Source organism: Scyliorhinus torazame, chromosome 2 (assembly GCF_047496885.1).
Source record: "Scyliorhinus torazame isolate Kashiwa2021f chromosome 2, sScyTor2.1, whole genome shotgun sequence".
In the NCBI taxonomy this organism is placed as follows: Eukaryota; Metazoa; Chordata; class Chondrichthyes; order Carcharhiniformes; family Scyliorhinidae; genus Scyliorhinus; species Scyliorhinus torazame.
In genome coordinates, this window is record NC_092708.1 from 142,963,605 (window position 1) to 142,987,667 (window position 24,063).

General features: G+C 46.2%; 1 protein-coding gene across 1 annotated transcript in view; it reads left to right on the plus strand.

Annotated features, from left to right (window-relative positions):
* The window catches only part of itgav (integrin, alpha V), a 229,485-nt gene extending 206,416 nt beyond the window's left edge, over positions 1–23,069 (plus strand). Inside the window, exons 27-30 of the mRNA XM_072477768.1 lie at positions 168–281; positions 6,457–6,558; positions 6,653–6,775; positions 21,820–23,069. Of these exons, the coding sequence (XP_072333869.1) occupies positions 168–281; positions 6,457–6,558; positions 6,653–6,775; positions 21,820–21,921 (441 nt within the window). The 3' untranslated portion in view covers positions 21,922–23,069. The remainder of the gene's footprint in view (positions 1–167; positions 282–6,456; positions 6,559–6,652; positions 6,776–21,819) is intronic.
* Positions 23,070–24,063: the final 994 nt, after the last annotated feature.

Sequence of the window (24,063 nt, forward strand, 5' to 3'; positions counted from 1 at the left end):
GAATAAAGCTAAAATTAGATGACCATGCTATAAATGTAAACAATATAATTAGTTTCCTAAATGGAGCAATATGATTAGTTTCATAAATGTTCATATTTTATAGAACAGATCTAATGGAACATGGTCAGTGATTTAAATCTAACAATGTTTTCTGTTGATTCCTGTAGGGATGTGACAAAGCAGAATGTGTGAAAATAAACTGTCAGATTGGCAAACTGGAAAGAGGCAAGAGTGTAGTGCTGCACATCAGATCACGACTGTGGGGTGAAACGTTCATGAAGGTGAGTAGCAGAGTTTTTGAAATAGACTATTGTGTTTGGTCCTTTGTATCTTACGAAATAATCCACCAAACACTTTGACTTGTCCAAACCGGAATCTTTTATTGAGTCTCGTGTGCTAAGATAGCAATCTGATACAGAGCACGTTATCATGGAGTCTGCTTATTACTCCTCTGGACCGAGCACTGACCATTCACTTATATGTCTTATTCCCTTCTCAATCTTCTTCTGAAGATGGCCGGATGTGTCTCCCCTTAAATGGGAGTCACTGGTCACATGACCTTGGTCTAGAGACCGAATGGTGTGTGTGCACCGCCACTTGCTGGTTGGATGTCACACACCATCCATCTATGATATAACCCATAGGCATATCATCACATCCCCCTTCCTCACAAAACAGTAAGATAATTTTACAGGCAATATTGAACTTCAAACTTTATACATTCATTATGTGGCTAATAAAGTCAAAGAGTTTTACTAAGGTGTCCATAAAAATGTTGTGCCTGACAAGTGTCCGTTTCCTTTGCACAGATCTCATTCTGTCTCCTTCACAGGATCACCTCTGTGATCCTTCGAGTTGTTGCCAGCCTCTTCGAAGACTGGTTTACATGCCGGCCTCTTGATTTCTTGTGCTCTTCGCTCTGTGCCTTTGGAATGCCTGTGTCCATGACTGCCATACTTGTGTTACTAGTTGCTTTCTCTTTCGCTTCCTTGCATGATGCTGTTTGCTACTTGCGACTGTTTTCGTTGCTGGCTTGTTGGTGGGATGAGCTAGCTCTCCCAGTCTTCTCTTTTTCCTCTTAACTTTGAGAACACGGTGATGGATTTTTGTGTGTCACGTTTTTTTTTCGTGGCAGCCTCTGGCATGGTGCTAGTTGTTGCTGTGTGCTGAGAGGTCTGCAGGGGTTTAGACTTTGCGACGTCTTTGGGTGGGTATGCCCACGCCCACTTCTGTGGCCTCACCGACATGCTGGAATACCTCGGTTTCTGATGCCTGAGTGAAGGTTGAAACTGGGGTTGCCGTCTCACCTCTTCTTCGCTTGCTGGAGCATCGCTGACTTGCTCTTCATCACTTGAGATGACAGTGCTCTCTGGCTGAGCTGATCCAGGCACTGGGTCATATTGATCAAACTCACCAATGTGCGAGTGGTCTGTGGAGTTGCATAATGAAATTGTCATCAGCTCTTCCTCAGGGTCAGTCTCAGAGTTGTCTACTTTTGCAATCTCCATGTTGCTGCTATCACCATTGTCCTCCCATTCGTCATCGGTGTCGTCGATGGCTTGGGAGTAAATTACCGGAGGCGTTTCAAAGACTTGGAATGGGTCACCACATGTCTCCGAGGCCAGTTTTTCCAATATCGGGACGCGTTCTTGCATCTCTGGCTCAATCAATGGTTGATCTTCTGTTGTATCAGCAGCTTCAATTTCTAAATGCGCCATCTCCAAACTCCTGCTCCCCACAGAGTCCAACGTGGTCTTGGCGTCCCCCATGACCACCTCATCATTGCTTGCAGACCTCCGGAGCCGTGCCTCTGGAGCCTCATCTGTGCTGCTGGAAAAGAGATCTGCAAGCAGCTCCTAGTGTTCGTCATGCTTTTCACCTTTTCTGCCATCACTTTCTGCATCATCATCGACAACTTCGAGCAGATACACGTAGTAATTGTCCTCAGATTCAGCATCATCTGCAATGATTTCACCTGAAAAATATAACATCGCATAGGGAATTATTTGTTCACAAAATAGAGCGGCAGGTTCAAAATCATCTTTTGTGTGGCCGCCGAAGGTTGACTTACAATTCCATGCTGTGGGACTGAAGAAATTGAAGAATGATTCATTTGGTACAGTTCTTGTTGCTGTTCTTGGGGTGCTCTGATCTTTGTACTTTGATTTCATTTGGATTGTTCTCATTGTTACATTTTTGCCTTCCCTCTAGTCAATTGTGCAGTCAGTGCAGCCGATGATTTGTGGTTCAGCAAAGAATGATTTCAGCAGCCGTGAGTCCATCTGGTACACTTTAGTGATCACCTCATTTGTGAAATACTCATCAGGCCTGAATGTAAACTCCAGAGTGAAGCTCCACAGTTTCCCATGCTCTGTCCATTTAACACACATCTCGTAGATGCTTTAATACGGGTTCATCATGATCTCATATCATGCCATTGTGCCTATGCACATTCTTGGAGACTGTTAACCAGAATTGCGGAATGCTCACCGACAGTTCCGTCCCTTCGTCTGATTTGTCATCCTGCACCAAGATTTCTTCTGAATCCTCATACACCGTGCACACTGTAATGTATTGCAGGGATCCATTGTGCTCAACTGACCAGGCACTACCATCTGAGGGCAGCACGGTAGCACAAGTGGCTAGCACTGTGGCTTCACAGCACCAGGGTCCCAGGTTTGATTCCCCGCTGGGTCACTGTCTGTGCGGAGTCGGCACGTTCTCCCCGTGTCTGCGTGGGTTTCCTCCGAGTGCTCCAGTTTCCTCCCACAGTCCAAAGACGTGCAGGTTAGGTGGATTGGTCATGTTAAATTGCCCTTAGTGTCCAAAAAAATTAGATGGGGTTATTGGGTTACGGGGATAGGATGGAAGTGAGGGCTTAAGTGGGTCGGTGCAGACTTGATGGGCTGAATGGCCTCTTTCTGCACTGTATCTTCTAGGACACATAATCGCTCGACTAGATTCAGGTATTCACATGATTTTATCCCAAGCACTGGGTCCACATCCATGTCTCCAGTGTGAAAGAGTATTGTGTACTTCGTGCCTGCCACTGAGAGAACTAGTTCACAAACATCAAAGGTCTCCAGAGTTCTTGTTCCAAAGTCTATCATCAGCCCTTGCCAATCAGTGAAATCCCGCTGCACGTTTAGCTTTTTCAAAGCAGATCGACTCACGAGGTTGGCTGTCACTTTAGGGTCAAAGTCACAATGTATGAAAGCATTATTCAGTATCACCATCGATTTTAATACGGACGTAAAGGTTTTAGGAGGGTTCTTATTATCTTCAGTTTTTCTAAGGATTTTGTTTTCATCTTTGTTGTTGGACCTCTTCTGTTTCCTTGGCATGATGACATCGATGAAAAACTGTTCTTCAGTATTTATCTCATCAACTGCATGCACCGCTCGTGCATGGGCCATGGTAGAATGCGCAAAATATTGTTTTGAAAAATGCCCAACACGGCTGCACCTGGATCAAACTTTTCCAAAGGCCGGACATTGCCGTGGGGCATGTCGATTGCCACACTTTTGGCACAAGGTGCTGGCGGAGACTCCTGTCGGCTGCTTAAAATGGCCGTTGGCTTCTTCTTCCAAGTTGTCGGCAATATTTTTTGAGCTCAGTGTGCCTATTCTCTGTGCAGCTATCTCGCTCGCCTGGCAAATTTTCATTGGCTTTTCCAACACCAAATCTTTCTCCCGCAATAATATCGCCCAAAGCTTATCATCAGCTATACCAAAGACGATTTGGTCGTGGATTAACGATGATTTCAGGTCGCTGAAGTTGCATGACTGGCCTTCAGCCTCAAGTCCATGACAAAACTGTCAAATAGTTTGCCAGGTCTTTGGGTACACATTTGGAACATATAGCGCTCAAACCTTTCATTCTTCTTGGGGGAATAATGTTTATTAAAGTGCATCATCACTTCATCAAATTTCTTGTGCTCCTCCTCATTATCAAACACAAACGAGTTATACAGTTTGAGTGCTTGTGTACCTGCTACCCTGAGCAGCAACGCGATTGGCCTTTCATCAGGCTGAGCCTGTAAGCCCTGGGCCGAAACATAAAGTTTGAACTACTGTTTGAACAGCCGCCAGTTCTCATTTACGTCACCGGACATCTGAAGCTGGTGGGGGGCCCCCTCAGTCAGTCCATCTCGGACTTCAGCATTTTCTTGCGCGTTGGGTCGCCTCAAGCTGCAGTTCACCAGACCGGTCTTCCAGCCGAATGCCTAACGTTATCACTGCCATCGCTATCTATAAATCTTCAGCACTAGCGGTACCATGTTGTATTTGGTCCTTTGTACCTTACGAAGGAATCCACCAAACACTTTGAATTTTCAAAACCAGAATCTTTTATTGAGTCTTGTGTGGTAAGATAGCAATCTGATACAGAGCACATTATCATGTAGTCTGCTTATTACTCCCCTGGAATCTGCACCTGGCACTAACTATTCACTTGTATGCCTTATTACCCTCTCAATCTTCTTCTGAAGATGGACAGATGTGACTCCCCTTATATGGGAGTTGCTAGTCACATAACCTTGGTCTAGAGACCGCATGGTATGCCTGCATCACCTGCTGATTGGAGGTCGCACACCATCCATCTATGATACAGCCCATTGGCATATCACCACAGACATTTCGATTTGGTCGGCATCAATCTTATTTTATTTGGTCTCTTCAACAATTATTTTGTACAGTTTTATTGTTCCTGGGATTATATGAGATAACTAGTGACTTAAAAGGGATGATATGTCAGTTATTGTGACTGGGCGGCATAGTAGCACAGTGGTTAGCACTGTTGCTTTACAGCACCAGGATCCCAGGTTCGATTCCCGGCTTGAGTCATTGTCTGTATGGAGTCTGCACGTTCCCCCATGTCTGCGTGGGTTTCCTCCGGGTGCTCCGGTTTCCTCCCCCAAGTCCCGAAAGATGTGCTGTTAGGTGAATTGAACACTCTCAATTCTCCCTCAGTGTACCCGAACAGGCGCCGGAGTGTGGCGACTAGGGAATTCTACAAGTAACTTCATTGCAGTGTTAATGTAAGCCTACTTGTGACAATAATAAAATGATTAAAGATTATTAGATCTTATGGTTACTTTCATAATATATATATTGTTACTGACAGGAGAGAGAGGCAAACTGAACTCCTTTATTTTTCTTGCCATTTGTCCGAAAGCAGAGGGGTTTTAATTTTGAGTAGCACAGTGATTAGAACTGTTGTTTCACAGTGCCTAGCATTGTTGCTTCACAGTGCACGGACCCGAGTTCGATTCCCAGCTTGGGTCACTGTCTGTGCGGAGTCTGCACGTTCTCCCTGTGTCTGCGTGACTTTCCACCAGGTGCTCCGGTTTCCTTCCATAAGTCCCGAAAGATGTGCTTGTTAGGTGAATTGAACATCCTGAATTCTCCCTCAGTGTACCTGAACAGGTGCGGAGTGTGGCGACTAGGGGATTTTCACAGTAACTTCATTGCAGTGTTGACGTAAGCCTACTTGTGATACTAATAAAGATTATTTTTGAAATCGAGTGGCATGTTTCCCCAGCTTTCTGATCATAAAGTCAATTTTAAAGTGACTTGCAGAAAACACTCTTCAGGTTTTCATCATACATTCAAACCCTGGTGGTGGTCATCACATTTACATGCATACAAGAAGGATATGGGAAAGAAAAGGGTTTTACAAATAGGAATAACTTAGAACAAAATAAAACAAAGATAGAGATATTATTTCCCATGAATGTAAGAGACTAGAATGTCAGAGTTCCTTCACAAAGGAGTTAAAGTTCAGGCAGGTTCGGTTAGCTGAAAGAAGGAATTGCTGAATTCCTTCAAAGCTGGTGATGGCGCTGCAAGGTGAAGTTGGTATACAGAGACTTAGTCAGCTCTAAAGGTGATGGCAGGAATTTTCTTGAGAACCAGGTTTTGAGGAGATTTAAACCTGAGGAAGACTTTGTTGTCAGCTTGGAGTCCTGCTTTGCTCTTGATGTTAACGGCTGACTGTCCTGGGAGTTCAGGAATGTAACATTAAAACTTTCCAAAGACCAAAGGAGCTTTGGTCATTTGGTATTTTCTACTAATGAGTCAGTTTCAGGTTAACAATCGCCTTCTATGTCTTTTTTCTTGGGAGATAGATGGTAGCTATTAGTACCTCTGTGGGTATTAGTGAGGTTTGGTGACTCTTTGTTATAAGTCGAGGCTTGGGAGACAGACTTTCTGCTGCTCCCTTGCTTCATTGATTATATAATGAGTTTACACAATTTTTATACGAAGTTTCCAGTACTGTAGCCAACTTGCAAATCATGTGACGTGTAGCAGCTATGTTTTTGGTCCAGCGAAGTCCATTTTTAAATGAGCAAAAGTAAGGTTTGAGTTAACCAGTTTATGATTCATTTCATGTCGTGTGGACATGACATTATTTTCATTAAAACATGTCCTTTTCATTTTTCTTCAATGCAACTAGAAAGAGAATCAATCCTACTCCTTGATGGCTTTAGCAACATACAGTGTCATAGAAATGCCATATAAAAACTTCTCTGCAGAACTTCCCAGTGGATCCATTGTGGTAAGCATCAATGTTAGATCCATTAATATTTCTGAAAATAAAACTTCTCTTTTTTAAATCAATGTTTAACCAGCATCATTTTTTTAATATGTAGGTTACCACCTTAGTGACTTGGGACAAATTGATAAATCCTCACCCGGTGCCAGTTTGGGTCATTATATTGGCACTCCTAGCTGGTCTACTGCTTCTAGCTCTCTTGGTATTTGTTATGTATAAAGTAAGTACCACACTTTGTCAAGCACCTTTTAGAGTTTTAATCAGTCTGTGTTGCAAATTATAAATATATCATTGGATAGTAGATTTTCAATTACATTTGGCTGGATTCTCCCAAAATGGGGCTATGACCCCACGCGGCATAAAAACGCTGGCGTTGCACTCCCGAGTTTCCTCAAACAAATACAAGCCGATTCACTTACCTTCAGGAGGCTAGCAGGGACCCCGGAGTGCTTTACGCAGCTTTCGCTGCGGATACGGGCCCCTGCACTTCCAGTTTCGAGTCCGCGCATGCGCACGGCCGCGCTGAGCGCCATGGCAGACTTGGACCGCGGAGGCAGCTCCGTAATGTAGGCCCCCCAATCGGTTACGTGCCCTTGCATCCGACCGGCCCGATCTGTGCCCCGGCTGCCCATAAGGCCCCACCCCGTCCGCAGCCACCACGTGAACATCCCGACTGGCAATACCATGTTAATTCCAGCCATCGGGAACTCGGCTGGTCGGGAGCGGAGGGTCGCTGGGCGGGTCGCTGGACAGGCCTCTGGCAATGGCCCCCCCAGTTGCGCAGAGTAATTCACGGATGCAATGATTTTCAGGGCCCGGAAAACCGGCGGACCGGCGCCGGGCTCGATTTCATCATGAGAATTGATTCTCCGCCCCCGCGCCAAACGCGATTTTGGCATGGGGCTGCGGAGAATCCAGCCCATTGCCTTTCAGTCATGTGAGACATAGGGATGGATTCTCCACCTACCGGTAGTGGTGTTCTTGATGTGGTGGAGAATCGCCTATTGGTCAAAAAAATACCAATCCCATTTCGGTGCTCCAATCCCCCGCCGGTCGCGACAGCGAGCTACAAACCCTGTGCGGGGGAAGATGCAAATTGATCATTTGAACACATTTGCATCCAATTAATGGGCTGTGCACCTGATTCTCCACTCCTCCAAGTTGTCTCTGCGCTCTCGGCCGTGATTCACGCAGGCTTGGATTGTTGCAAGTGTTTGTAAGCGTGGCACAGCCACAGTGGACCTCACGTTTGGTTAAGGGTGTAAGTATGTAACGTAGGTGCCCCACAATGCCCACCCCCACATAATGCAAATCCTTCCCACTCCATCACTCAGCTCCCCCAATCAGACCCCCCTCATCAGACCACCCCCATATCAGGGACCTCCATCAGTTACCCTCTGCTAAAGAGCAGTCCAGGCAAAAACAGTGAAGAGCAGTCCAGGCAAAAACAGTCCCTTACACTTGCTGCCTCAGACACAAGTGCAGAAAGCAGCAGCTGTTACTTCATGGAAAGCCAAATCATATCACAAGCCATTAATAATATAATAATCGCTTATTGTCACAAGTAGGCTTCAATTAAGTTACTGTAAAAAGTCCCGAGTCGCCACATTCCGGCACCTGTTTGGGGAGGCATTGAGTTCATCGGGGAGGTATGTGCTGCTGCCGCGGATTCTGCTCGGCTTCGCTTTGTAGCCCGTTATGTTGTTTAAGCCTTGCCACAACCGACGAGAGTTTGTAACGCTAGTCTGTGACTCTAGCTTGGTCTGATATTGTCTCTTGGCATCCCTTATGACTTTGCGGAGGTCGTATCTGGATTTATGTATAGGTCAGGATCGTCTGACTTGAACGCCTCAGACCTGGCCTTCAATAGGGAGTCAATCTTCCGATTAAGCCATGGTTTCTGGTTGGGGAACATGCGTACTACTTTCTTTGGCACGCAGTCGTCTGCACATTTGCTGATAAAGTCTATGATGGTGGTGGCATACTCGTTTAGGTTGGTCGCTCAGTTCCTAAATATGGACCAGTCCACTGACTCCAAGCAGTCACGTAGGAGCTCTTCTGTTGCCTCGGACCAGCACTGCACAACCTTCTTAACTGGATTCTCCCATATAGCAACTGCCCAAGACCGTAAGAAACTACAGCGAGTCGTTAATACAGCCCAGTCTCATCACGTGAGCCCGCCTCCCATCCATCGACTGTCTACACCTCCCATTGCCTTGGGAAAGCAGGCAGCATAATCAAAGACCCCTCCCACCTGGGTTATTCTCTCTTCCAACCTCTTCCATCGGGCAGGAGATACAGAAGTCTGAGAACACACACCAATAGATTCAAAAACAGCTTCTTCCCCGCTGTTACCAGACTCCTGAATTAGATTCAAAAACAGCTTCTTCCCCGCTGTTACCAGACTCCTGAATGACCCTCTTAGCGTCTGAACTGATCTTATGGACTGAACTGATCTTTCTACGCATCTTCTGTACAGTTGTAGCACCATATATCGGATACTTCATCCGCTGTCTCTTTATGTATTTTCATTATGTATCCTCATGTACTGATCATATGTTCTACGTTTTCATGTATGGAGCAATTTGCCTGGACTGTAAGCATAACAATACTTTTCACTGTACCTCGGCACACGTGACAATTAATCTAAATTTAAAATAGGTATGATATAGTTAGGATTACTGAGACATGGCTCCAAGGTGACCAAGAATGGGAACTAAACTTTGAGGGCTATTCAGTTTTTAGGAAGGACAGACAGAAAGGAAAAGATGGTGGAGTTGCATTGTTGATCAAAGAAAATATTGATACAATATTGAGGAAAGATATTAGCACAGACGATGTGAAATCTGTATGGGTTGAGTTAAGAAACACCACGGGGCAAAAAAACATTTGTAGGGGTGGTTATACAATCCGCCAAACTGCAGTGGTAGTGTTGGAAATAGCATTAGACAAGAAATTAAAGATGCAAAGGAACATCTGTGATTATGGGTAACTTTAATCTGCAAATAGATTGGGTGAGTCAAATTAGTCACAGTACAGTAGAATAATTTCTATAGTGTGTTCGGGGTGGTTTTCATCTAATACATTGAGCAACCAACAAGGAAATGGGCCATCTTGGACTGGGTGTTCAATGAGAAAGGTTTGGTTGGCAACCTAGTTGTAAGAGAACCCTTGGGGACGAGTGACCATAATAAGGTAGAATTATTTATCATGGTGTTGCTCTTTTTAGCCTTAGTTTATTAGCTCTGATTATGTCACCTTTGCTCACGAGTCGCCAGGTATCGTTCTGATACCGCCACGTGGTTCAAGCTCAAGTTATGATTAATAAGTCAGCACACCGCTTAGTAAGATTGAAATCAACGGTCATTCATTATATACAACAAGTAATGTTTACACAATAATCCTACTATCTATATAGAAACCTATCACTACTGGCCAATACTTAACTTTAGGAAGAGCCCACCAGGTCAGGGAAACGAATGGCTTATCGAATCGGATCTGGCTCGCGGGATTCAAAAGGCTGATACAGGTCGATGGCTAGGAGTCTTTATCGGATAGCGATCGCTGGATTCAAACTTACAGTTGCTGGTTGATGTTCTTGCGAAGGTCTCGAGCAGGCGAAGAAGGGAGAGAGAGAGAGATCTGAACTTGGCCCCTCACTTTATAGGGCCCAGGGGCTTCCCGCCTCTCGGGGCGGCCCTTGATCCTGAGTCCCAAGTGATTGGACTTGTTCCCAATCACTGGGTTCGATACGTCCAATTGCGAGGCGATTCCCCGATCGGGGGGGGGGGGGGTCGTTCACCTGCCTTTGTTTCGGCCACTGCAGGCGCCGGCAGGTCTGGCCCGGTATTCAGTTGCTAATATGTTGCAATTGTTCCCGGGGATAGCCGATTAAACTGCAGATGTCTGGGTTGATGGGCTGCTAATAGTCCTGAGTATAACTGCAAATGTCTGGGTTGATGGGCTGTTAATAGTCCTGAGTATCGATCTGGGTCGACTTCCCCAGAGCCGAATATGATATTCTGCCTGCAGGTGTCCGTTTGTGTCCTGTTGCCTGCTTTTCCCATCAGCCTTTTCGGTTAGCCATTTTAAATCGGGTTTTGGCCAAATTAATAGGGAAGCAGCCATTTTACGTGGCTACAATGGTGGATAGTGAGATAGTTGATTCTATGACTACGGTCCTAAATCTCAATAAAGGTAACTCTGATGACATGAGGCATGAGTCGTCTATGATGGACTGGGAAACATTATTGAAAGGAAGGACAGTGGAAAGGCAATGGCAGGCATTCAAGGAACAAATAGGTGAACTCCAAAAGTTGTTATTCCTATTTGGTGCAAGAGTAGAAAGAGAACCATGGCCAAACCATAGCTTACAAGGGAAATTAGAGATAGTATTAGATTCAAAGAAAAAGAAAAGGCATACAAATTAGCAAGAAAAAGCAATAGACCTGAAGATTGGGGACAATTTAAAATTCAGCGGACCAAAGGATTGATTAAGAAGGGGAAAATACAATATGAAACTAAGCTAGCAAGGAACATAAAAACTGACTAAAAATTTCTATTAGCATGTAAAGAGAAAAGGATTGATCGAAATGAATGTAGGCCCCTTACAGTCAGAAACGGGGGAATTCATAATGAGGAACAAGAAATGGCTGATAACAAAATTCGTACTTTGCTTCTGTCTTCACAAAGGAAGAATAATGTACTGGATATTCTGACAAACACAAGTTTTAGTGAGGAGCTGAAGGAAATCAATATTAGCAGAGAAATGGTTTTAGGGAAACTAATGGCATTGAAAGTGCATAAATCTCCAGAGCCTGATAATCTTCATCCCAGAGTACTTAAGTGGCCCTAGAAATAGTAGATCCATAGGGCGGTGTTATAACCTGCCTACTTACCATTGGCTGGGGACTAATGACAATCCCACAACCCTGTGGGAGTATGAGCTTCCCCAATGAGGGGGGGGGGGGGGGGGGGAGAGAAACCATTAGTAAACTCCTAGTATAAATAAAGCTGGCCAGTTCAGGAACCAGCAGGAAGGAGTGTGCAGCAAGGGAAGTTGCTGCTGCTGTTATAATATATATATATTGTAAATAAATGTTATTACTTTGTATCCTTAAAACTCGTGCTGGATTCTTTGTGGCCCTCACAAAACTGGCGACGGAGGTTAAAGTGAATATCTGTCTACACTGCTGAAGCCACCTCCCTGGATTTTTGTTGGATACAGGTTGGAAGTTGTTTTCTAGTATACCATGCCTCTGTACGGACGTTTGGATGTTTTTGATGCTGCGCTGGAAAGCTGGAACCAGTACACACAACGGATGCGTTACTATTTCCGGGCAAACAATATCACCGAAAATGAGCGCCAGGTGGTCATATTGCTCACCGCCTGCGGCCCGCATACGTTTGGGGTGATTAGGAGCCTTACGTACCCAGCTGCGCCGGACACCAAAACGTTTTAACCCAACCCCGTCCACGATAGTCCAGCGTTACCGGTTTAATACCGCTGAGAGGACCCCTGGAGAATCCCTTGCCGATTTTCTATCCAGGCTACGCAGGATTGCGGAGTACTGTGACTATGGTGAGACCTTGTCAGAAATGTTACGCGACCATTTGGTTTGCAGTATTAACAATGCGGCCACCCAGAGAAAGTTGTTAGCTGAGCCAACATTGACTTTTCAACAGGCCATTCAAATAGTATTGTCCCGAGAGAGCGCAGAACGAGGAGTGCAGGAGCTACAGGGAATGGAAGTGCATGCCTTGGGGCGCAACCCCTTCCGTCCGAAAACATCCCCCCGCACTCCTGCGGTACCTTGGGCGAGGCAACGTCCGGACCGACGCCAGTGGCCGTCGGACATTCCTCCCCGAAGGGCGCCTTCTCCAGAACCAATGGGTGAAGAGCCATGTCCGTGTCAGACTTGTAGGCGCCGACCCCGTCGCGGACGGCGGTCCTGGGGGCGCCAGAGGCAGCGTCGTTCCGACCGAAACTGGGACCAGCCCAGGGGCCGTAACTGGGACCAGCCCAGGGGCCGTACGTTCCATGTGGATGAAACTGCGGCGACTACTCCTGAGGACGTGGAGACGGAGGACGACTGCCTGCAGTTGCATTGTGTGGCAGCTCCCCGTGTGGCCCCCATTAAGGTGACAGTACCGGTCAATGGCCACCCGCTTGAGATGGAGTTGGACACTGGCGGAGCGGTCTCCGTGATCGCCCAGAGGACATTCGACCGCATCAAGCAGGGTATATATACAGACCCTTACATTAACCGACTCTCAGGCCAGGTTGGCCACCTACACGGGAGAACCACTGGACATTGCAGGAACTACAATGACCCCTGTTATTTATGGACGCCAGGAGGGGCATTTCCCACTTATCATGGTGCACGGCCATGGGCCCAGCCTGTTGGGTCGGGACTGGTTGCGCCATTTGCGGTTGCAATGGCAGCACATCCTCCAAACAGTTTCTGAAGGGTTGACTGAGGTGCTAGGACAATACCCAGATGTATTCCAGCCTGGTTTGGGGAAAATAAAATGGGCCGTAGCCCGTATCCAAGTCGAACCAGGAGCCACGCCGCGCTATTTCCGGGCGCGCCCGGTGCCTTACGCCTTGCTCGAGAAAGTAGAAGGGGAGCTCACTCGTTTGGAGAGTTTGGGTATTATTAGGCCCATCCGTTTTGCTGACTGGGCAGCACCAATTGTACCTGTAATGAAGCCAGATGCCACAGTTCGCTTATGTGGTGACTATAAACTTCCAGTGAATACGGCTTCCCGACTCGACCGATATCCAATGCCTCGCATAGAGGATCTCTACGCGAAGCTTGCAGGTGGACGCTCGTTCACAAAATTAGATATGAGTCACGCCTAACTGCAGTTGGAGCTGGACCCTGCCTCCCGACCATATGTAACGATTAATACACACCGGGGCCTGTATGAATATACACGGTTGCCCTTTGGAGTATCCTCTGCCTGCGCAATTTTTCAACGTGTTATGGAGGGCATTTTGAGAGGTTTACCACGTTTTGCTGTCTACTTAGATGACGTTTTGATTACAGTGACGTCGGAGCAGGAACATTTGGAAAATCTGGAGGCTGTCCTTAGACGCCTTTCGGTGGCTGGAGTCCGTTTACGTCGCACAAAGTGCGTATTTCAGGCAAAGGAAGTAGTCTACCGAGGTTACCGGGTGGACCGCGAAGGTTTGCACCCCGTCGCAGAGAAGGTGCGTGCAATTCAACAGGCCCCCACCCCGACTGACACTTCGCATCTTCGTTCCTTTCTCGGTCTCGTAAACTGTTACGGGATGTTCTTCCCCAATCTGGCAACTACGCTGGCCCCTTTGCACCTTCTGCTAAAGAAAAATCACACCTGGGTTTGGGGTCAGCCGCAAGAAACCGCTTTCTGGCAGGTAAAGCAACAATTGTCGTAGTCTGGGTTACTAACCCACTATGATCCTGGAAAGCCTTTGCTCGTCACATGTGATGCATCCCCGTATGGTATTGGGGCCATCCTGTCCCACAAGATGGAGAACGGGGCCGAGCGACCGATAGCTTTAGCCTCCCGCACATTGACTGCAGCGGAGAAAAAGTACGCGCAGATCGAGAAGGAGGGCCTGGCAGTGGTTTTTGCGGTGAAACGCTTCCACCAGAACATGTATGGCCGCCATTTCACTATCGTGACTGATCATAAGCCTCTGCTGGGACTTTTCAGAGAAGATAAGCCAATAACGCCCATTGCTTCCGCACGGATCCAGCGCTGGGCTTTGTTGCTTGCTGCATACGAGTATTCTCTGGAGCACAAACCAGGTACGCAGATAGCAAATGCCGACGCACTGAGCCGATTGCCTTTATCGACCAGCCCCATGTCGACCCCCACGACCGGTGAGGGGGTTGCAACCCTAAATTTTATGGACACCTTGCCTGTCACGGCATCACAGATCCGTGAGTGGACCCAGACGGAGCCAGTCCTGTCAAAGGTTCGGCACATAGTCCTGTATGGTGGGCAGCATAGACAGCTCCCAGGCGAGTTGCGGGCATTTTCCTCATAGCTGTCAGAATTCAGCGTGGAAGACGGCATCCTCTTGTGGGGGACACGTGTGATTGTCCCGGAAAAAGACCAGGAGCTGATACTAACAGACTTGCACAATGGGCATCCAGGTGTGACCAAAATGAAAATGTTGGCCCGGAGTTATGTCTGGTGGCCAGGCCTCGACACCGACATTGAGAAGGTGGCCCAAAACTGCTCCATTTGCCAGGAGCATCAGAAGCTTCCGCCGGCCGCGCCCCTACATCGCTGGGAATGGCCAGGGCGGCCTTGGGCACGCATGCATGCAGATTTTGCAGGCCCTTTTCAAGGATCCATGTTCCTTCTATTAATTGACGCCCAGTCTAAATGGGTAGAGGTGCATAAGATGCAGGAGACAACGTCTTGTGCAACAATTGAAAAGATGCGTTTGTCGTTTAGTACGCATGGCCTCCCCGAGGTGCTGGTCACGGATAACGGCACTCCATTCACGAGTGAGGAGTTTGCGAGGTTCACGAAGATGAACGGCATACGCCATATCTGCACTGCCCCTTACCCACTCGGCTTCAAATGGGTTGGCAGAGCGCGCAGTGCAGACATTCAAAAGAGGCCTAAAGAAGCAGTCTTCCGGATCAATGGACACGAGACTGGCTCGCCTTTTGTTTACGTATAGGACCACCCCCCATGCGGTGACTGGGGTAGCTGCCGCAGAACTCCTAATGGGCCGGAGACTTCACACCCGCCTTAGTATGGTTTCCCCGGACATTGGCGCAAACGTACGCCGCACACAAGAACGGCAGGGACAGGGATTTTCTCGGCATCGGCCGATTCGGCAGTTTGCGCCCGGTGACCCAGTGTTCGTTCGGAATTTTGCTGGTGGTGCCCAGTGGGTTCCTGGTGTAATCTTTCGCCAAACGGGCCCTATATCTTACCAGGTGCAAGCCCAGGGTCGTCTCCAGCGCAAACATGTAGACCACGTTCGGTCCAGAAGACTATCCCCTCAAAAGATTCCCCGCCCCCGGAGCTCATTTCTACAGCCGCAGAGACCAGAGACAAGGGAAGGTAGTCCTTACAATCTTCCACTGGTGCCTCACTCGAAGCCTGCGCAGGTCGTTACAGAACCAAATGGAGATAGAGACGCTGACATGACGGAGGCAGCAGACTCTGACTCCGAGATGGAGATCCTGGATGCATCAGAGGGGGAATCCTCGGGTCCACGGACCGTGGATGTACAACCGTTGCGCCGTTCATCATGGAAGCGCCTCCTTCGCCAGGGTCTTCGGTGGATTCTTTGGACTTTGGGGGGGGGGGGGGGGGTGGGGAGGGATGTTATAACCTGCCTACTTACCATTGGCTGGGGACTAATGACAATCCCACAATCCTGTGGGAGTATGAGCTTCCCCAATGAGGGGGGCGGAGAAACCATTAGTAGAATGGTCCCACAGTTCCACAGTCCAAAGATGTGCAGGTTAGGTGGATTGGCTATGCTAAATTGCCCTTAGTGTCCAAAATTGCCCTTAGTGTTGGTTGAGTGGGGTTACTGGGTTATGGGGATAGGGTGGTGTGGGCTTGGGTAGGGTGCTCTTTCCAAGAGCCGGTGCAGACTTGATGGGCCGAATGACCTCCTTCTGATTATACTCCTAGTATAATTATACTCCTAGTATAAATAAAGCTGGCCAGTTTAGGAACCAGCAGGAAGGAGTGTGCAGCAAGGGAAGTTGCTGCTGCTGTTATAATATATATGTTATTGTAAATAAATGTTATTACTTTGTATCCTTAAAACTCGTGCTGGATTCTTCGTGGCCCTCACAAAAGGCGGCACGGTAGCATAGTGGTTAGCACAATTGCTTCACAGCTCCAGGGTCCCAGGTTCGATTCCTGGCTGGATCACTGTCTGTGCGGAGTCTGCACATCCTCCCCGTGTGTGCGTGGGTTTCCTCCGGGTCCTCCGGTTTCCTCCCACAGTCCAAAGATGTGCAGGTTAGGTGGATTGGCCATGCTAAATTGCCCTTAGTGTCCAAAATTGCCCTTAGTGTTGGTTGAGTGGGGTTACTGGGTTATGGGGATAGGGTGGTGTGGGCTTGGGTAGGGTGATCTTTCCAAGAGCCGGTGCAGACTTGATGGGCTGAATGACCTCCTTCTGCACTGTAAATTCTATGATCTATGTGGTCATTTTTCTAAATTCTTCGGACTCTGGAATGGTTCCTATAGATTGGAGGGTAAATAATGCAACCCCACTATTCAAAAAGGGAGGTAGACAGAAAACAGGGAACTATAGCCCAGTGAGCCTAACACCGGGAGTATGGAAGTTGCTAGAGTCCATTATCAAGGATTTCATAGCACAGCATTTGGAAAGGAGTGGTATAATCAGACAAAGTCAGCATGGATTTACAAAATGGAAATCATGTTTGACAAATCTACTGGAATTCTTTGAAGATGTAATTAGTAGAGTTGACCAGGGAGACCCAGTGGATGTGGTTTAAATTTTCAAAAGGCATTCAACAAGGTCTCATAGTAGATTACTGTGTAAAGTTAAAGCGTATGGATTGCGGGTAGGGTCTTGCAATGGATAGAAAGCTGGTTAGCAGACAGGAAGCAAAAAGTTGGAATAAATGGGTCCTTTTCCTATTGACAGGCAGTGACTAGTGGGGTACCGCAGGGATCTGTGCTAGGACTCCAACTGTTCACATATATTAATAATTTGGACGAGGGTACAATTTGCAGGTGATTCAAAGTAGAGTGGGAGGGTGAACTGTGAGGAAGATGCAGAGATGCTTCAGCGGGATTTGGGCAGGCTGAGTGAGTGGGATATGCATGGCAGATGCAGTATAACTTGGATAAATGTGGGGTTATCCACTTAGGTAGCAAAAATAGAAAGGCAAATTATTATTTGAATGGGTGTAAATTGAAAAAGGTGGATACTCAGCGAGGCCTTGTTGTACTCGTTCATCAGTCGCTGAAAGCGCGCAGGTACAGCAAGCAGTAAAGGAGGCAAATGGTATGTTGGCCTTCATAGCGAGAGGTTTTGAGTATAAGAATAGGAGTGTTTTACTACAATTGGTTTGGACATTGGTGAGGCCACACCTGGAGTATTGTGCGCAGTTTTGGTGTCCTTATCTGAGGAGGGATGTTCTTACTATGAAGAGAGTACAGCAAAGGTTTACCAGGCTGATTCCTGGGATGATGGGACTGTCACATGAGGAGAGGCTTAAGTTGGTTAGGAATATATTCATTGTAGTTTAGAAGAATGAGAGGGGATCTCATAGAAACTTAGAAAATTCTAACAGGATTAGAGGGTAGATTCAGAAAGAATGTACCCAATGGTGGGGGAGTCCAGAACTAGGGGTAATAGTTGAGGATAAGGGATAAACCTTTTGGGACTGAGATGAGGAGAAATTTCTTTCTCCCATCGAGTGGTGAATCTGTGGAATTCGCTACCACAGAAAGTAGTTGAGGCCAAAACGTTGTGTAATTTCAAGAAGGAATCAGATTTTTCTCTGGGACTAAAGAGATCAAGCCATAGTGTGGGGGGGGGAGGCAGGATCAGGGTATTGAACCTGATGATCAGCTATGATTGTAATGAATGGCGGAGCAGGCTCAAAGGGGTGAATGGCCTCCTCCTACTTCTATTTTCGATGCATGTTTCTATGGATTTCAAACCCAAACTGGATTGAAGTGGATTTTGATCTTCATATTTTAGGATTATTTTTTGCAACCATCAAATTGGCTTGTCTGTCATTGAAAACTTGGCCCGATCTGTAGAGACACCGACAGTGAACCATATGGGCAGCAAAGCCATTGGCAAGTAAGACTACCAATGTCTTCAACATTTATTTTGCTTCTGGCACTGTCTGACCTAGTACAAGGATCATCTGCACTGTCAGCTCATGTTCTACCCACTTACTAGTAAATTTGAAACTAGTTACAGAGGACACTTTCCAGCACTCATATTTGGACCTGGTAAATTACATAATAAGCTAAATTTACTGCAATGATTTCCTTAAGTTGTGCGATTTTCTTCTGTATTTGTTTTTAGATCTTAATGTTTGTACACACGCTGAGATTAACTGACATTTCCTGCCACATGCTTTTTAGTCTTCCCACAATGTAATTTTTGTCCAGTTTCCCCTACCCCCCCTAAACAGCTCCCTGAATCAGTCCCAACTATGGTCTAGGAGCTCTCCTGCATAAATCTGAATATATTAAATCAGCCAACCACAACCCTGAGTTGATGTCTTGAGTCATTTTAATTGAGCTTTCGTGGTAGGGCCATGTTATACAGACCAATGCTGGTTCAGCTGATTATACTGTTTACATCCGATGCATTGAACAGGGGCAACAAACATTACCATGCCAAGTCAGGTGCATCACTGCAGGAAGGAACACCAATCACCTAGCTGTTGCTATGAGAAATGAAATATTAGCCCCAATCAACATTTGAACATTGCAAGTGCACAGTAAAGTTTGGAGATGATAAAATTCTGCTCACAACTCGTTAAATTCAAAATGCAAACAAAGGTTTATTGTGATGGGGCATTGTGCTGTTAGGGTATAACATGTTGATCTGATATTATCCTGGCCACTGGAATAGAAATATTTGTGCTTTCCCACTGAGATTAAAATACAGTCTTGATTCTCGTGGCATATTAGCTAGCAAAGTAACAATTTTGACATTTTTGAATTGAAATTATAAACATTTTCGTTAAAAACCAGTGGCCAAAGTTTCCCAGTCGTTCCTTCCTGCCAGTGGGATCTTCTGGTCCTGCTGATGGCGAAGCCCCCCCCCCCCAATGGAGAGTGCGGGGCATGCAAAACCCCGTAGACATCGACGGGACCAGAAGATCCCGCTGCTGGCCAATGGTGGGCTGCCTCCACAAGATACACCTTGGGGAGGCCAGAAAATCCCACCCAGTATGTTTGCTTCGAGTTGAGCGGGTTCAAGATCCTTGGACTGTGCAATGTTCTCCATTTGCAATTCCAGCAGGATTGCGGGAGAAGGGCCAGAAAATAGGCCGTTTGCCACCTCCCACTTCAAATCTCGGATTCTGCAGGATTTTGTAAGGGCCTTATCATTCATTGGCTGGCCACTCCATACAAGTCAAATGATTTTGGAGGAGGTGGGAACTTCCATCTTGGTAGTTGTGCATTGTTGGGGTGAAATCTTGTGCCCTTCTCCATGGCGCATTTGGCAGTGGGAGTCATGTAATCAGACAGGGAGGGGGTGGGTGACGGGTGGGGATCCCACCACCTACCCACCTCTATCTAATCGAAGGCCCATGGACAAACTTCCCGCCATGCCTCCAATTGAGGCCCTTCACCATCATACACGGTGCCAAAGAAGAACCAGGCAGCGTGCCTCAACGACTATTGTCCGGTGGCCCTGGCATCGATCATTATGAACTCCTTCGAGAGGTTGGTCATGATGCACATCAGCTCCTTACTCCAGAAAGCCTAGATCCACTGCAATTCGCATACTGCCACATCTGGTCCACAGCAGACACCATCTCCCTGGCCCTACACGCACCCCTGGAGCATCTCAACAACAAGGATCCTGCGTCAGACTCCTATTCACTGATTACAGCTCCGCCATCAACACCATAATCCTGCCAAACTCATCTCAAAGCTCCAAAACATCGTACTTGGCGCCTCCCTCTGCAATTGGATCCTCGACTTTCTGACCCACAGACCACAATCAGTAAGAATAAACAACAACACCTCCTCCACGATAGTCCGCAATACCGGGGCCCTGCAAGGTTACATACTTAGCCACCTACTACTCCCTATACACAAAATTTGGCTCCAACTCCATCTACAGGTTTGCCCTAGTGGTTCAGATCTCAAACAATGATGAATCAGAATACGAGGGAGATAGAGAACCTAGTGGAGTGGTGTACCGATGACAATCTGTCCCTCAATGTCATCAAAACTAAAGAGCTGGTCATTGAGTTTAGGAAGCAAAGTATCGTACACACCCCTGGCTGCATCAATGGGGCCAAGGTGGAGATGGTTCACAGCTTCAAACTCCTAGGTGTGCACATCACCAACAATCTGTCCTGGTCCACCCATGTCGGCGCTACGACCAAGAAAGCACAAAGCGCCTATACGTCATCAGGAAACTACGGAAATTCGGCATGTCCACATTGACTCTTACCAACCTTTACAGATGCACCATAGAAAACATCCTGTCTGGCTGCATCACAGCCTGGCATGGCAACTGCTCTGCCCAAGACCGTAAGAAACTACAGAGAGTCGTGAACACAGCCCAGTCCATCATGCCAACCTGCCTCCCATCCATTGACTCTGTCTACACCTCCCACTGCCTGGGGAAAGCGGGCAGCATAATCAAAGACCCCTCCCACCCGGCTTATTCACTCTTCCAACTTCTTCCATCGGGCAGGAGATGCAAAAGTTGAGAATACGCACTACAGATTCAAAAACAGCTTCTTCCCCACTGTTACCAACTTCTGAATTACCCTCTTATGGACTGATCTGATTTCTTCACATATCTTCTCTACTGAGTAGTATTACACTCCTGTATGCTTAACCCAATGCCTGTGTCTATGTATTTACATTGTGTATTTATGTTTGCCCTATGTTTTTTTTTCATGTATGGAATGATCTGTCTGGACTGTACGCAGAACAATACTTTTCACTGTACTTTGGTACACGTGTCAAAATACAAATGCAAATCCAAGTTGGCTTGTTATATGGGGAGCACAGTGAACAAACCTGTGTGGAGTTGCTTGCAGGCTTCCAGAGGGGTGCTTCATTCAAAGGCAGTCAGTGCCTAATTGATGGGCATCAAGAAAAAGGAGAGGGTCGCAGGCAGCCACCTCCTGCCCTTGCTGCTAACCCACTCCCCCTCCTGCCCTTGCTGCTGACCCACTCCCCACCTCTCCTGTGACCTATCCTGCTGTCTGCCTCCCATCATCGCTCACTTGGCTGAGTCACTCAGCAATCCTGGTCTCTGTTGTTAGACGTGGGTCTAACAGTTGGCATACCTAATGCGAAGAAGTGTAGTGAAGGTGAATGAGGTACGTAGTATTGCATGTATGCTATAATTGTGACCTGAGTTGCAACCATTTGTGCACAGTATTGCCCCTACAACCTGTCCCAACCTTGGTCATCTATGCCACAGATTACACCCTGTTCTACAAGATGAATTCCCAGATGTATACTTAGTGATGTGGTTGCATATTGGCATTTTTTACATCAGGTGAACTACAAATTTTGAATTTTATTTTACAGTTCGGTTTTTTCAATCGTGTCCGACCCCCACGCAAAGATTCCATTGAACGGCAGCAACTCCAGCCGCAGGAAGTGAATGGAGATGGGGTTATAGAAACGTAAATGCCATTTGGGTTTAAACAAACTTCCTGGAGCTAAAATTTCTCTGAACCCTGGACTTGAAATGAACAACTTAACTAACATGGCGTGAAATGAACTACCAAGAATGCAGTCTGCACTAGCATCTTTATTTGTATTGACATGGTGGCAGGTACAAGTATTGAGCAATGGCAATATAAATTTAGCTTTGCTGGCTCCTACTGATGTGGTTCATGTATTTCATTGCACTGATTAGCACTTCAAAATCTGCATAATGTTGCAGGTTCAAGTGGTGAAATTCATTGCCATTGTTGCCGTTATAGCAACCTGTGTTTTAAATTTTAAGTTTGAAGTGCAATATTACAACAAGTTAGTAGATCCTCACTCAAAAACAAATGACTAAAAGTCATTTAAGAACAAGTCCTCTTAAATGTATTAACTTGATTTAACACATCTTTTTGTAGCCTTATATGACTGTTGTCAACATATTTGGATGAGAGCAAAATGGTTTCACAATGAGAATGTATATTAAAAAGTTTTGGAATGTGATTTGATTGCCCATATTGGGCAAATAGAGGGTAATATGGTCTGTAGGTTTGTCACATTTTATTTCATTCAACATTGAAACATAGTGAGTGGGTGTATGATGCACTCTAGTGAGCTATTTTGATGCTATTTACTGTGGACTCTTCTTCCCAGAAACTTTTGTTTTTCTATTGGTTGCACTGTATAACCTTTTCAGACTTCAGTGTTACTGTACTGAAAACCTAAATAATTCCCACAAATGTAATGCCCCTAAGTAAGAGAGAGCTGATCATCACAGTATTTAGTGCACTCTTCTTATTTATCAGACTTGTACAAACTGGCCTATTCAGAATCAGCAACCAAGTTATATTGCAGTTCTAAAAGAATGCTTACATACGTGGAGCATAAATACAGCTGATTCATTACTAATGATGCTACATTTAACAAAAGGAAATTTGAAAACATTTGTGCATTTTGTTAGGATCAGTCTGTGCCCCTGTCGGTTTAAAATAAAGATAAAAGGGAAATGAGTGTTATGCCCTATTTTATTTTTTAAGATTCACATTTGTTCTTTAATTGCTTAAATATGTATTTGGGTGATTGTATTTCATGGCTTTTTAAAGGGAATAAATGGGATATGAATTTTAGGAGTCTGTGTCATTCTTTCACATCAAAAGATTGTTGATTTTCAATCATAATATGCTTTAACACAGCTTGATTATGGAATCCTTTTAATCAACTTATGGATTAATAAAATTTGAATTGTCAAAAGTCGTGCATCCTTGCATTGTAAAACATGATCGTGTTTTGGCATATAGATGGATATTGAGTTCCAAATGAAACAAATCCGTACACTTAATCGGTCACCAGCATCACTTTAACAGTTATAAATGGTGGAATCAGCTGGTCTTGCCAGCAGTGGAAGTAGGGGGCGCGGGTCTGGGGGGCGGGGGGGGGGGGGGCAGAAAATTTGGATCGTGGCCAAAAGTCAGATTCCTGCCAGCAGGAAAACAGGAGAGAATTTTCCCCTCAGCACTTTTTTTTAATATAAATGTTTTTATTGGTTTTCACATTTTATGTAACATATTTCAGTTTCAACATTGAATTACAAATGTCGTACCTGAGTATAATATTTTACAAAAGCAATCAAGGTGAAGTTAAGATTACATAAGAGGAAAAAAAATAAACAAAGCACAAACAAACGAGGATCGTATACATATTTACATTTGCCTCTTTTGCCCCACTTCAGTGGCTGTGGGCCCCATTTAGCCAGTCTGCCGCAGTTGCCCTGCCATTTGTTGGCCCTGGCTTGTGTTTCCCCATGTATTGCTGATCCCTTTGGTCCTCCATTTGCCCTTGGACCTGTCCCCTGTGGCTGTGACCCAGGGTCTTTTTATGGTTTTTTGCCCCCCTTCCCTTTCCTTTACCATCTGAGCTCTCCCTCCCCCCGCTCTATTGGTCGTGGGCAACAAACAGGTCCTGGAACAAGTGGGTCCGACCCCCAGATGGCGAATTAGATTTTCTCCAGTTGGATAAATTCCGAGAGGATGGACAGCCAGTCTGTAGCTTTGGGTGGTGCTGCTGATCGCCAGCCGAGCAGGATTCTTCGGCAGACGGTTGTGGAGGCAAAGGCTAGGGCAT